Source organism: Pteropus vampyrus, unplaced genomic scaffold, assembly GCF_000151845.1.
Source record: "Pteropus vampyrus isolate Shadow unplaced genomic scaffold, Pvam_2.0 Scaffold816, whole genome shotgun sequence".
NCBI classification, from domain to species: domain Eukaryota; kingdom Metazoa; phylum Chordata; class Mammalia; order Chiroptera; family Pteropodidae; genus Pteropus; species Pteropus vampyrus.
In genome coordinates this window covers 165,639-180,962 of record NW_011889597.1, presented here as the reverse complement: position 1 = coordinate 180,962, position 15,324 = coordinate 165,639, and the positions used below count along the sequence as shown (strand labels likewise).

At 39.2% G+C, this 15,324-nt stretch overlaps 2 protein-coding genes across 3 annotated transcripts in view; both read left to right on the top strand.

Annotated features, from left to right (window-relative positions):
- Nucleotides 1–1,060: 1,060 nt before the first annotated feature.
- BORCS7 (BLOC-1 related complex subunit 7) lies at nucleotides 1,061–9,546 on the top strand. Of its 2 annotated transcripts, none has more exons than XM_011385812.2 (5): nucleotides 1,061–1,312; nucleotides 6,945–7,007; nucleotides 7,112–7,155; nucleotides 8,093–8,113; nucleotides 8,635–9,546. In XM_011385812.2, the coding sequence occupies exons 1-5, from the start codon at nucleotides 1,076–1,078 to the stop codon at nucleotides 8,684–8,686; spliced, it is 417 nt and encodes a 138-aa protein (XP_011384114.2). In that variant the 5' UTR covers nucleotides 1,061–1,075; the 3' UTR covers nucleotides 8,687–9,546. The 2 variants fall into 2 exon arrangements, with proteins under 2 accessions (XP_011384114.2, XP_011384115.2); XM_011385813.2 differs by having other exon boundaries at nucleotides 8,093–8,129.
- A 4,732-nt stretch (nucleotides 9,547–14,278) lies between these two features.
- Nucleotides 14,279–15,324, top strand: part of AS3MT (arsenite methyltransferase) — a 9,428-nt gene continuing 8,382 nt past the window's right edge. Inside the window, 1 exon segment of the mRNA XM_011385841.2 lies at nucleotides 14,279–14,745. Coding sequence (XP_011384143.1) covers nucleotides 14,279–14,745 — 467 coding nt within the window.

Below are 15,324 nucleotides of genomic sequence, written 5' to 3'. Positions count from 1 at the left end.
AAGCAATGGAATGTTTCCCATCAGTAAAAAGAAACAAACTAATGACACACACAAGCATGTGGTTGACTCTCGAAATCATTATGCTGAGTGAAAAAAGTCACACACACAAAAGTATTTCCTGTATGATTCCATTTATATAACTTTCTAGAAATACAAATTAATCTATAGTGCAGGAAAGCCCATCAGTTGTTGCCTGGATTGAAGCACAGGTGGACTACAAAGGGGCACTTGGAAACTTCTGGGGGTGATGAAAATGTTCTGTATCTTAATAGTGGTGGTGGTTCACAGGTGTTACACATCTGTCACACTCAAAAAATTGTACACTTTAAAAGAATATAGCTATCACACATAAATTATACCTTAAAGAACAAGAAATGAAAGAACAGACAAATGAATCTAAACACTTGGAATAGAAGGTAATGTTAATCCCGAGTATAGGTGATTTTAAATAAAATTTACAATATGCCATTCTCACTTCTCTTGTGCATTAGCTAAAAAAATAGAGCTACATGAAATATTTTAGATACTATTTCCAAGGTAATGTTTGCTTCTAACAGAACAAAGAGGTCATTTATCATTAAAAATTACTAGTGGCGTTGAGAATTTACGTATATTGGCCATTTGGTTTTTAAAAATTGCCTGTTGTGAACTTTGCCATTTTCTTCTGTTGGGTTGGTCTTCCTAGTTCCTGTTTACATGCCTCAACAGCCTGAGAACTGCCTGGAGACCAGGACTGTATCTCATTTCTTTCTCTATCCTCAGCCCACAGTGTTTGGTATTTCGTTCATGAAATGTTTGTTAAAATGGCACTGAATGATCTTAAGTCTTTGGGGACTTTAACATTATTATTTTTTTTACAGATGAGCACAAGATGCAGAGGTTGAATAATTTGCAGCCAAACAACTAAACCGCAGAATTGGGACTGCAATCTAGGCCTTCTGATATTAAACCATGGTTTTACCGAAAGTGTCCTCCAACCCCTCCAGAGGTGTTTGCCTGGGCTCTGTCTTCCTTAGGGATCACCTGAGTATTTTAAAATAATTTAAACTTGGGCTAGATTAACGTCCGTAGGCGCATGCGTCCCTTAAACCCTCCACTTTTCCTTCCGCTTTGCCGGTCTTCTGGCCCTGACGCCTCGCCATCACCCGTGCGGAGGCGTTCACTAGCTGAGGGGATGGCGACAGGGACGCCAGATTCGCAAGCGCGATTCGGTCAGTCCGTGAAGGGGCTTCTCACGGAGAAAGTGAACACCTGCGGTACTGACGTGATCGCGCTCACTAAGCAGGTGCTGAAGGGCTCCCGGAGCTCCGAGGTGAGCTGGGAGAGCTCTCCGGGCCTCTTACCCTGAGGCACAGCCCGTCTTCCAGGGTTGTGGGAAGGCGTCGCGTTGCATCTTGGGAATTGTAGGCTGTGAACCGGTAGCGGAGGCTAGCGCTCGTTCGCGGAGCGTTGCCTTCTGGGTTCTGTAGTCTCTGGGACGACTAACGCTGTAGGAGGGGGAGGAAATGAGATGATGGGAATCTACTTTAAAGCGGTGATTGTTGCAGGACGACAGTTGAGACAGTGATCCCAACCAGTTTCTCATTTGTTTCTCGGGATTGTCTTTAGCGAAGATCTGTTCCTTTCGGCCCCGAAATTCCGTATGATTTTGCCCTCAACGTCCCGTATTTCTTCCCTAATTTTGTGCATCATCTGTCTGAGTTTATTCTTTTCTGACTTGTCTTTCTGGGCACGTTCTTGGTTTTCTGTTTCTTAGATTAGCTTTCTTCTTTGCCCTGATTTCCCCCTTATCAGGCTGGTTCCACGTATGGAATTATTTGATGCCTTTTCATGACAGAAAGCTTTATATACGTACACGCTCTCTCTCTCCAAAAAGACCTGTCTGTTTTACTAGATATTCACCCAAGTGAAATGAAAATCTATGTCCATACAAAGACTTGTAAATGTTCATAGCACCTTTATCCGTAATAACACCAAAGTGGAAACAACCCAAATTCCCATTGACAGGTGAAGGGACAAAATGGGTTTTATTGACCAGGCCATTTACACACCTAAGTTTTTACCCAAGGAAAATGGAAACTATGTCTGTCATTTTGTTACATAAATCAACCACACACATAGAATGTCATTTAAGATGTCCAGATTTGGTTTCTTTAAAGTGGAACAACATCTTGAATACAACTGTAAAACAATTTGAGTACAATCTTAGATTTCTATGACTTTGTCCTGTAGGCCATTGTCTTGCTCATAATTAACTTAGCAGTGTATCTTAGCTACTCACCTTCAACAAATATTTTTGATTTTCGAGTTAGTTTTCATAGAAATAGCAACTCTTTAATTTTTTTACTCATATTTCATCAGTTTCTGTGTTGTTATGTTATGCAGTTGCAGAAGCAAGCCTAATATGTCCACAAGTCTTTAGATTTGTACATGAAGGTTCATAGCAGTTTTATTCATATTAGTTTAGGGTCCAATAGACTTGTCTTTACAGAATTAGCTTTTGTGTTATTTCCTTAGCTTTTATTGATAGTGGCTACAAGAAACAACTGTATGAAGCGTTTGCATTTACCATAACACTTTTGTTTGAAGTCACTAGTCTGGCGATCCCAAAGATGCTTTGTGTGAGGTCCCACATGATATATTCATTTAAGGATTCAACGTCAGAGGAAAGTTATCTCTTTTGAAGAATTGTCATATTGCCTTTTACCAAATAAGAATTATGCAACTCATTGTGTTTCACTTTTTGCCTTGGTTGCACAGAAGTTCTCATGTCGGCTTTAGTGGTAAACGTACTTCCTTCTCTTTTTCATGACTTTTAGGAAAATGTGTGTATGTATGTGCACACACACAGTTTGGTATAAATTGTCTTGAATCTTTTTTGGAGAGAAACATAGTAAAAATATATAAATTAAAAAAAAATAGATGGTGTCTATAGTCCATAGTTAACCACTAGCATGAACTGAGCATCCATATTCATCATAATAAACTTACATTTATTGAGCATCTACTATGTGCTGGACACTGCTGTGTTTTCTGTAGTTTAATTTGTTAAGTCTTTATAATCACTAATAAAGGATACAGAGAGAATACATACTCAAAAATTGTGCACTTTAAAAGAATATAGCTATCACACATAAATTATACCTTAAAGAACAAGAATTAAATGAAAGAACAGACAAATGAATCTAAACACTTGGAATAGAAGGTATACATAGAGGATACAGAGAGGATACAGAGAGGAATTTAACTTGTTCAAGGTCACACAGTAGCTAGGAATGCGTAGAGCTAGGATTCAAACCTAAGCAGACTGGTTCGAGGCCCATACTCTTGGACAACACCTTTCGTGTGGTACTAGCTGGATTAAGTGTCCAAAAAGCTGCTATGACTGCCCCGATGTGGCTTGCTCATTCCTGTTCCTCCTCCCGTGTATTTTTCACATTTTCACATTTTTCAGTAAGTGGTGTGGCTTGAGTTAAGCTGAAACCAATCCAACTTTCAGAGGCAGGGTTGATGTATCATCTCTTGTCTCTGAATGTGGTCTTTTTACTGGATCTCTTACATGACACTTATCAATACCATATCGCCGTTTTCTATACTTACATGTTTTTGCCATTTCCTTTAGTAGACTATGAGGTTATTGGAGTGTCTTACTGGGTTTCAGTCCTTCTCAGCCCATGGAGCATTCCTTCTCTCTTCCACCGAATCCACATAGCTATTCCGATGATTTCTGTGTGTGAAACACTCATTCCACAGCATTCATTTAAGAAATATTTATTGTCTGCTCTGTGTCAGGAGCTAGTCAAGGGAGAGGTGATAAACAAAATTAATCTCTCTACTTAGGAAGCTAACATTTCAGTGAATAGACAGAGAAATGAAACATAAAAAATTGGCTGGTTATAAATGCTGTGAAAAATACAGCTGGGAATAGAGTGGTGAAAGAGTTTACCTTAACAGAGTGGTCAGGGAAGGGCTCTCTGAGCAGGTGACATTTGAACAGACACTTGAACGAAGTGAAGGAGCAAGCCATGTGGACATGTGGAGGCAGAGAGTTCCAAATAGAGGAAGTGGCAAATGCAAAGGCCTTGAGATGGGAATGTGCACAGGAAAGTATAGAGGCCAGTAGGGCTGGAGCAAAAGTGAGGGAAAACAGCAACTTGCGCCCACAGCGCAACGAATGCTTGTGGCTGTTACGTTCCTCTCATGACACCTGCACTTCTCCTCCAGTTGAATCGTACGCTTAGTAGTGGTCCTTTGTGTTTTTTCCTAAACCCGTGTAAGGCACTTATGCTTGCTATTGCACCTACGTTAACGAAATAATAAGGAAGATGATGAAATATGAGTGAAAAAAAAAAAGATTTGCTATCGATGAGGTCGAAGTGGAGTGCTAAGACAAACTGTTACCGAGTTAATTATGAGCAAGACAATGGTAAAAGCCGGGGGGAAAATTCCTAGAAATCTAAAAAACTTGTACTCAGATGGTCTTATAGGTATATTCAAGATGTTTCACTTTAAAGAGACCCAAACAGGAAACCTTAGATGTGGTTCATTTAAGAAAATGATGCGCAAGGCCACTGAATATATCTATCATCAAAGAAAAGGCCTTGGTACTACAGCAGGGGTCCCCAGCCCCCAGGCCCCCGACAGTTTCCGGTCTGTGCAACGGGAGGTGAGTGGCAGGCGAGTGAGCGAAGCTTCATCTGTATTTGCAGCCACTCCCCAGCACTAGCATCACCGCCTCAGCTCCACCTCAGATCAGCAGGCATTAGATTCTCATAGGAGCACCGGTCCCTGGTGCCAAAAAGTTTGAGGACCACTGTTCTACAGTACAACAGCTCCTGCATTTCAGGCAGTCACAGGTCCCCTCAAGTCTATCTTCTAAATGTCTTTCATTTACACTGCCCCCCCCTTTTTTTTTTACTGCCACTTCTGTGGTTCAGGCCACTCTCACTGCTTGCTTAGACTACTGCCATATTTTGCTAACCAATCTCTCTACCTTTAGTGCCCCCTCTAGTCCATTCTGCTTACCACACTTCTAAAACGGTAAATCTGATCATACCACTTTTCTGTAAAATTACATTTAAGACAAATTCTAAACCTCATCTTTTAGGCTTTAGCTTAGAAGTCACTTCTTTTAGGAAGCCCTCCCTGAACACCTACCTGTGAAATGGGTTAGATACCCCCACTCCTCTGTTCTCATGCTCTCAAGGCATCCGGTGCTTCCTTGTCAGTACTTACAACAAATTATTGTAGTGCCTGTGTCCTTTTTTGTAACCCCAGATTGTGAGCCCTGTAAGGACAGTGACTGCGTCTCTTACTGGCATATTATAAGCACTTAATAAATATTTGCTGAATGAGTGAATGAATGACAATTCCAATAGAACTCTTCCTTTCTGCCATTAGTTTGTCAGTCATCATCCCCCATCTATAGGAGTTTGGACTTTGCTTCTTAAAAGTGGCCACAGCAGGGAACAGGTACTCTCATACATTGTGAATGAGAATATAAAATGATATAACTCTGTTGCAAGGGAATTCGGCAGTATGTAGCAAAATTAAAACCCTCTGGTCCAGCTGTCACAATCATGATTCTATGAGTCTGTCTCAAAGATATGCTGGCAAAAAGATGCCAGGTATATAAGATACTTTTTTTGTAGCACTGCTCATAATAGCAAAAGACTGGAAACAGCTCCAAAGTCCACAGTGGAGGACTGGTTGAATACTCTTATGGGACGTCTGGATAGTGGAATACTCTGCTGCTTTCAGTGTATAGTACTGTAGATCCAGCTTGGTGTATACTGTCAAGTAAAAATAATAGGATGTGGAAGAGGGCATATAGTAGGTTACATTTTAAGTAAAGAGGACAGAATATGCATATCTCTCCCTTGTTTTAAAAAGGAACAGTGGAAAGATAAACCAAAAACTAATTTAAAATATTTATGCGTAGGTGAGAGAGAACAGGGAGGGGAAGGGAAAGGGATGGGAGGTCTTACTTTATTGTTTTGACTTTAGAAGCTTATAAAGGTTTATTAATTTTAAGACTTAAAAAGGAAAATAAGAAAAAGTTGCCATGGGGGAAGGACTCTGGGGGCTGTAGCTGTGCTGGTATTCCTGGTTAACTTGAAGTCATGGGTCTCCTTTTCACCAGAGTCAGACCCAAGGGAGCAGGGAAGATTAGCAGGACACATAACGGTAGCTCCCTTTACATGGGTGGAGTTAACGTCTGCCAGGAACAGGATGCAACAATAGGCCAGAAATCTCTGAGCTCTTCTTGCCTCTCAGTGCGGAGTCACATCTCCTAGACCACAGGCCACCCAGTTGAATCATAGGTCAGCTTTCTTCTCTTGGTCCCAGGACCCAGCGATTAGTGAACTCATTACAATCCGCGTCCACATTCTCCTTTCTTTTCTCTTCCCCAGCCCTATCTGGCATCCTTCACTTGGTGGTTTCCTACTTTAAATCCTGAGCTTCTTCCCAGGCCTTTTTTTTTTTTTCCCCCTTCTGTGGCTCTCACTCCATTTCTAAGCAGCTACATTCCTTCTTTCCTTTTCAGGTCTATCCTAACCCTTGCCCCCTCACTCCTCTCAAACTACCCCAAATCTCAAAACTGCCTTTAAAGAATCAGAAGTTAGGTTCCCTCTGGGCTTGTGCAAAGGTTTTTTGCAGACTTCTCTCACACTTGACTAATAAGCTATGCAGAGAGCTCAGCAGTTGTGGAACACTGGAATTCTTAGGCAGTGGCCTTTGGAACAGATGTCGAGTCCCCTGCCAGAACTGCCACAGTGACAGTGAAATGGATTTTCAACAATGGAACATTACCCTCTATTACATTTGGAGTGTTTGTATGGGAGAGTGCGGGAGATGAGAAGGCGGTAGTATAACAGCTGCAGAGAGAAGATTGCAGGAATTTTGGAAATTTTGATTATTACCATTTTATTTTTGTCTTTTAGCTGCTAGGTCAGGCAGCTCGAAACATGGTACTACAGGAAGATGCCATCTTGCACTCGGAAGATGTAAGAAACCATTTCTTTTATGATTTGGGTTTTATATACATAGTTTGTATGGCTCCAGGGAAGTAGAATGTTTTACTTCTTTGTTGTTGTTTTTTTTAATGCAGAGTTTAAGGAAAATGGCAATCATAACAACCCATCTTCAATACCAGTGAGTATGCCCTCTCCACTGACTGCTTACTCCAAAATCATTATCCTCAGCCTGCTTCTTGTTGCCTTGGTGCTTCATCACATTTTCCTGTGGAGGCAGGAGTTGGGAGTACAGGTGGGGTTGGTCAAGGATGAGTTCCTTTTGGGAAAGATGCGTGAGACTACAGAAGTTAGGGTTGGAGGGCGAGATCAAGAGCAGGGACCACCTTTTGTAAACCTTTCTGTGTTAATTTGAGGGCTCCTCAGAGAAAGACACTGTAAGCCCCATAAGGGCAGGGCCCATGCCAGGACCATGCTAGCACAGTGCTTGGCACCCAGTAGGCACTTAATCAGTATTTGTCGACTGTGCCTGAGCTTTCTCCTGAGGAGTCTGCGCCTTCACTGGGGAGTCAAGTGTAACTGTGACTTGTATCCTACATAGGCCAGCCCTGGCTATATGTAAACCATCCAGGAAATTTTGAAATGTAGATACCTTCTCCATTATAATTTTGGATAAAATTATAATTTTATTAGCTTTTCATCTATTTCATTTTGTTTTATATTTTACACAGTTGATATTTTACTTATGTTCTATTGGAAATTTAACTCTTGCTATTTAAATAGCTAGACGTTCATTCTTTGGGTGTGTACATATCAGGTATGTGACCATTTGACACCGCATACATAAACTGAATTTGAGGCATGCATGTCATTTTTTGACCATATCCCACACTCTATGATAGAGTATTATTACCTCTTTAGATTAAGAATCTATATTTTTTAGCAGCTCTTCACTCATATTGAACAGGGGATCAAAAGCACCAACTTAGGATAGACAGAAATATTGAATGTGTATAAGCTGGAAATTTGTTCTGCCTATGTATATCTGGCCATAAATAACTTCTGCTAGTTCACTGAGTTTTCTTTTGTTTATTTTCTTCTTTCCTTTTCTGATTTAGGCAAGAAGCTATTCAGAAGAAGTAAGTAATCCCAAAGGTAGGGGAATGGGTGACCAACTGACACAGGCTAGGGGGAATTATACCGCTGGACCTAAGATCAGTGCAGAGCTCTGGTTGACAGTTGACATACACTCTGGGATAGCTCATTTGGGATATAAAGAATATAATATATTTCAAAGGCATGCAGTAAATCAAAGGCATGCATGGCTAGTAAAGGCTTTCTAAAAGTTACAGGGTGTGGAGACCAACCTTAAGGAATAAAAACTTTTTCCATTGGCAATAATAAGTAGAGTAAATGTGTTAAAGTCATTGAACAGCCTTGTTTTTTCTTAAGTGGATTAAATTTGCAATATTGTTTACACTACTAATTGGCTATACAAACCTTTTCTTTGTAGTTTTAAAACTCCTAGGACACTAATAGGCCAATGTAAATTTTGATTTAGCGTCAACAGTTCTTATACATTAAAGTACAAATAATTTACACGAAGAGATGTCTTTATTGCTCATCTTGGATAAACTTTTCTCTCTATCCTAATTTCTAGTGTTGAGCAGTCATCGGATCTACAGGATCAGTTGAATCATCTGTTGAAATAGAACCGTTTATAAGAAGGCTTTGCCTGATGCTGAGGAGGAAATATCTAACAAAACCATTGTAATGTGGGGTTGATTTTCCATTTTCTTCTCCAAAAGTTAAGTTAGAAAAGATTTGTGATGATGTACAGTTTCTCCTGAAAAGCAGCTAGATGGTTGAATTTTGGAAGCATTTCTTGAATCAGACTAACCCATGCGCATATTGAAGTTTTAAGTTGCTCTGTTTTTTTAAAGTTGCTCTATTAGTTTGATATTAAAGCAAAGTTAAAAGATGTCTTCGCTTTTCTCATAGAACTTTAATGTCAAAAGCCATATTGTCGAAATGTGACCCTTAAGCAAATACTGAGTAGTGTGTTACATTCAGAAATAGAGCTTCTATTGTGAACATGTAAGAATAATTAATACTATTTTTAAAGATATTTTATTTAAATCATACATTCAGGAAATATTTTAATTTTATGGTCACAGAATGGTGATAGGTAATACTTGTTTTCTTTTCTAATAACTAAGAGGAGATACTTATTTTATTCATTGTAGCAAATTCCTAAATAAAAATTAGACAAAAAAATATATATATATATTTAAAAGATTATATCTAGCCAGCTGCAAGCTCTTGCCTTGACCTGCATTCCTAGAATTTCTTTGTTGTTGTGACTTTTGATTAAGTGGCCTTGGGTTCATTTTGTAATTTTGCTAGTAATCAGCAAATTCATGTGTATGACATTATTGCCAAATGCGAAGGCCGCTGAATTACTGTGAGTGATTGCAGTGTGGGGTGGAGCCATGGGGCAAACCTTATATTTGTAGTTATTTACCCATATTTGTTGAATTCATCCCGTTAAATGGCATTACCATTGTCTATAGGCAAGTCTGAATGTCTTTATTTTGAGTTTCTATCCTGTTCCAGTTCAGTTTTTAATTTACTAAGGGTTTGGGAGAAAGCTGACATAAGAAAATGATGTTTTCACTAAAAGAAAAAACAAAGAAGAGTCCAATTTAAATCATATTATATATCATCAAATTGACTACTCATATATTGCATGTATTCCTCATTGTACATATACACATTAACTTAAGGTAAAGACATACTAGGTATGAAGGAATTCACTTATGCTTTTATTCTAGAAACATTTATTATAAGTATTAAATGTAAACAGGCCCAGTTTACCATTAAGAGAAGTGTTGCATACTTACAGCAAATGTCATATTAAGAGTAAAACATTCGAAGCATTTATCCAAGGATGTTACTATCGGTGTTTCTAGTTAACATTTTGCTGGTGGCCATGCCTAGGGCAGAAATTAAAAATAAGTATAACTATTGTTATCATATGGTAAGATTATCTGCTTAGAAAAATCTAAGGACTAAAGATTTTTAAAAACAGGGTTAGCAATTTAGAAAGCAGAAGTTCAAGTAGCCAAGTATCCAAGTATCCAAGAAGCAAAAAAATACTTAAGATGAAAAAAAATTAAAGGGATGGTCTAAGTATTTTTCATCATGCTGGAACAAATATGAAGAAGCAGTGATTGTTTACATTATATATGATAAAATAAATTTCACAATCAAAATTTTAATAGTAAATAAAGGTAAAATTTACATTAAATAATAAAAACCTGGTAGTACTGAATTTAGTTGTTTTAAAGACCATAATGCTAAAATACATGAAAGAAAAATAGCCAGAAATGTGAAAACAGGCCAAAATGTAAACATAACTTGATAGTTTGTTTCTCATAGAAATATACAGGTTACATAGATTTAAATGGTGATCAAACATATGGAAACAAAAAATGCTTCTTTAACTTCTGGGTTATAGAGGATATGTTGGAGGATAATATTTTTAAACTAATGAAAATTCAACTTCTATGCAAGAAAATTTATGTGATGATACCAAAGCAGTAATATGAAGAAAAGAAAAAAAATCATGCTTTAAATCTCTGTATTAGGGCTAAGGGTAGAAATAAAAAAAACATTTTAAGGGATTCGTGTTTAGAATTTAGAAATAAAAAAAGAAATCAAAATGGAATAAGAAAATGAAGCATGAATAACAAAAATTTGAAAATATAAGAAACCATTAATTGGTTCTTATAGATTAAAAAGTGTCAACTCAATTATAAAAGTACAAATTAGTAAATTTATAGTTGAATGGAGGATATGTAAAATAAATCAATTAGATTTGAAAAGTTATCTGTCAACTTGATGCTAAAAATTTGATTACTAGTATCAAAATATCTAGCTCCCTATAAAGATTTATTATTACAGAACTGACATTTAAAAGAGAATATGTCCAGACCGTTTATGAGAAATGTTTTCAAAAATAACCAATTAAAATGTCATTTGCTTGTATGGCTTTCCCAAGACTTTTCTAAATTGTCAAAGAAGAAATCATTTCTATATACTCCCAAAGTACAGAAAATGATAGTAAGATACTCAGTTCATTTGCCTAACTAATGTGGGTTTCATTAAGAAAAAAAAAAAGATAACATAAGGAAATTTAGGGGATTCTTATTTATGTACATAGATGGAAAAGTCCTAATAAAATCTTAGAAAATAGGAAATATTTTGGAGAATGATAAATTCCAGAATTACAAAGTTTATATAATAGCTATGAAATACATATTAATAAGAAAAAATAAAGTCATATATCACTATAATATACACCAAAGAGGCGCTCGAAAAATTTCAACTTCTATTTCTAATTTAAAATTTTAAAAAATTTCTTTCTAAAGAGTATGTTTTAAGAACCAACATATAATATTTGGTAAAGAAGAATCAAAACCCCCCAGAGTATTAGAGCTGTATGGGACCTCAAAGGTGATTAAATTCTTGCCCCAGGTTTTATAGATGAGCAGGGAGATGAAATGACTTACCCAAGGTCACCGAGCTTGAGTAGGTCTTTTGACTACTGGTCTAGCTCTGTTACTTTCCTTATAAATAGGAACAAGGGTTTCACCTGTCATATTTAGTACTTAATACAAAGGAAAGGATTTTGTAAGTAATTCAATTCAGTCCCTTTGCCCTAGCTCTGCATCTCTGGCAAGTAGACATCTAGCTTCTGTTTGAATGCTGCTGGTATTTGGGGACTGGAAGTTGGGGTTGGGGACCCCTGCTCCAGAACATCCTTTACTTAGGGGTGCTGACCATTTTGGAAAGCTCTGCTTCTGTGTACTGAAACCAAATCTGCATTTCTGAACTATCCTGGTATTGTAAAACCGGTAGCATCCAAGGTGGATTGTGGGGAGGTACGCATAAGACAATCCTTGGAGGGAAGGAGAGAAAATATGAAAATTTCTACATATGTTTATTTTTATCTTAAAAAAAAAAAAAGAAAATTAGCTTTTGCTACTATTTAAAATATGGCTTGATATGAGACCTCTAATTTGGACTATGTGGCATACTGATCTACATCGCATACTTGTCATTTAGCAAAACAAAACAAAAAACTGTGGCGGAGGCACTGATCCATCAGTGTGAGTGATAGTCACAAGCAATCTGGTCCAGAATCAGCCTTGCACATTAGATACTGGAGGGAAAACTGGGAACCACTCAATATAAGTTGATGGTGGTTTGCTTTGTTGAAGTTTATGTGTGTGTGGTTTAAGTGGATTAAGGCTTATCAGATGATTCTTGTGAATCACCACAGATTGGAGATAATATAATAAGGCCAAAGCACAAGTGAAAACGATAAAGCCCTTTCCTTAACTCCCATTAATATGTCTCTTCAAGATAAAGATGCCATTTTAACAACGAGTGGGAAAGTGACTGCTTTTCTAAAGGAACAAATTTTATGGAGGGAGTGTTTAGAAAACTAATATTTAGGAGTGTTTTCATCATTACATGATTGCCAAAAAACTGATACCTTTCCAAACACTAATTTTTACATACTTTATAGTTGGAAATAGTCTAACTTATAAAAATATTCCAATAAGAGTTTTTTTTTTTTCCCCATGGGTTTAATTTGTTAAGAAAGTAAAAATACCTATTAATATTTAACAACAACTAATTGACATCAGGAAGATTGTTATTGGTAGATGAGATTGAAAAATGAATATAATTTAGTAAATCTTCCATTTAGATATCCTTTCACTTGGAACCCCATATTTCCTTACTATCCTGATGAACAGATATGCTTGTTAAAACCACAAAAGGAAATAAGATACATAAGATACAAGGGTGGAAGAACAAGATAAATAAATAAATACAACTTTCTGCAAGATATAATGATAATACCTAGTAGACACAGTGAATTGACCAAAAATTGTAAGAATGAACTGAGTGAAGTTGCTTTCCTAAATACAATTCAAAATTGACTAAGAATGATACAGTATTGATTCCATCTCTATGACATTCTGGAAAAGGAGGGAGAACAGATGTATGGTTGTTTAGGTGTGAATGCAAAAGGGGCTATGTAATAAACCTAACAAGCTAGGGGTGGGGGCACATGGCAGGCCTGACAAGCTCAGTGACTGAAAGTAACCGCATAGGATTGCCTGATTATAAATTCCTAAATGGGCAGGTCATAGCTGATACTCACTCCCAGGCCTATAGCTTCCTTACCAAAGATCAACCTTTGCCTTAAGGGAGTCTTGTCCATTGTTCTTAGGCATCTAGGATAACATAGCTTTGAAATGTCAGAGTAATTTTCTAGAGTCCTTGAAGGCAGAACTGCAGACACCAGAGCATGAGACCACAGAACCCCTCGTTGTTATCTTGTTGCCCGCATACCATCTCTATATTAACTATCCTGTACCCACCAATGTAAAAGAAGTTTCTCCATTTTGCTTTTTACCCAATTCTAGAGATTTCCCTGCTTTGCTTTCTCCTGCCTTTTTAATCTACCACCAATGGATTTCATGTACTTTCTTTATGTTTCTCCTTTGATTCTAAATGCATACAAGGAACTCAAAACTGCCATTCTCCAGAGCAGTGGTCCCCAACCTTTTTGGCACCAGGGATGGGTGCTCCTGTGAGAATCTAATGCCTGCTGATCTGAGGTAGAGCTGAGGTGGTGATGCTAGCGCTGGAAGGCGGCTACAAATATAGATGAAGCTTCTCTCATGCTTACCTGCCTCTCACCTCCTGCTGTGTGGTCAGGTTTCTAACAGGCCACTGACCGGTCTGTGGCCCAGGGTTTGGGGACGCCTGCCCCAGAGCATTTTCTTAATCCATCGTCTTGCTTTGGGGCATGTCCTCAAAAACTTGGCTCAAATAAACTGTTATAAAACTTTTCTATAGGGTTGGACAGTCTTTCCTCAACAGCAGGGCTTTTAGTACAAAGGGACAAGAAGAAACTTTTTGGGGAGAGAGGACTATTCTAAGTCTTGATGGTGGCCATGTATATGTTGGTCAGAATTTACAGAAACACACACTAAAAAAAGGTGAATTTTACTGAATGTAAATTATATCAATAAACCTGACTTTAAAAAATAGGTGGAGAAAAGGTGATATCGTTCCCCAAACGGGCAAAAATCAGTACATATGGGGGTATTCATTTCAGTCAGAATAAGATTTATAAAATGAAAATCACAGTGAGCAATAAAGGATGATTGTAATTAATTGCAATAGCCTCTTCCTGGTTGGAAAGACTAAAGACATCCAAGATGACATTGGGCCCGGGTGGGTCAGAGCTCGAGGTTACTGTGCTGCTGCGTAGGCGTGGAAGAGCTGGAGGGTTTCTACAGCCCCGAGGCACATCTGGCTGGCGGAGGCTGCATGCTGCCTTGGAAGTCCGCTGGGCTCGGGGCTGCCTGCCCTGGGGTTGGGCCTTGGGCGCACTCAGCTTCGGGAGCCGACTTGGGGGACTCGAGTGTCGGAGTCGGGAGGTCCAGGGGACAGTGAGTGTGCCACCCCTCGCCTTCCGCGCAGGCCCCCAGCCCCTTTCCCTGACCCCCTCCTCCACCACCACCTCTAAGTCTCTGGGCCTGCTGCGTGTCTATCCCGGTGCTCCCCTGCCCCAAGCCTGTGCTCGGCACCCTCTCCTTTCAGCTCCCTTTCCCCCACTCTATGCAGTGGCCGCCCTGCACCCAGCGACTCACCCAAAGCCCAATCCGAAAGGACTTGCAGGCAGGTGAGAGCAGTAGAGAATGGCCAAAGATACAACCTCGGCCGGATGGGAGCCCTAGGCCTAAGAGAGCCCAGGCAGTGCCTCTGCCCCCCAGCACCTCTGGGAGGAGGGCAGGGTAGAGTCTGGGCTTAGAGCTTTTCAGGGAGGTTTGGATGGGTGGGCCTGCTGACACCGGCGTCAGCATTTCTCTCCTCGACTCACCCCACCTGTGCCTCCTGGGTCAGACCTTCGATGGGCAGATGCTGAAGAAATCAGCGGATCTCTAGGCCAATGCTTGTGTCACTGCAGCCAGGCCCATGGACCCCCAAGCACATCTGGGAAGTTCTGCAGAATGGACATGAGAGGAAGTAGCCTTGAGGAAGAGTGCTCTGCGCTGCCCCCATGAAGACCCCAGATAACAGCTTTCTCAAAAGATAGTGATGCTGCTTACTAGGAATTAACCTGTCTCCTCCAATCCATCTGACCCTCCTTGTCTACCAGAACTGATAATCACAGCACTGACCATCTTCTGCTCTGCTAAAGAACTTTCAATGACTCCCCCTCCACCCTTTACTCACACTCCTTGGACCTGACATTCAAGAC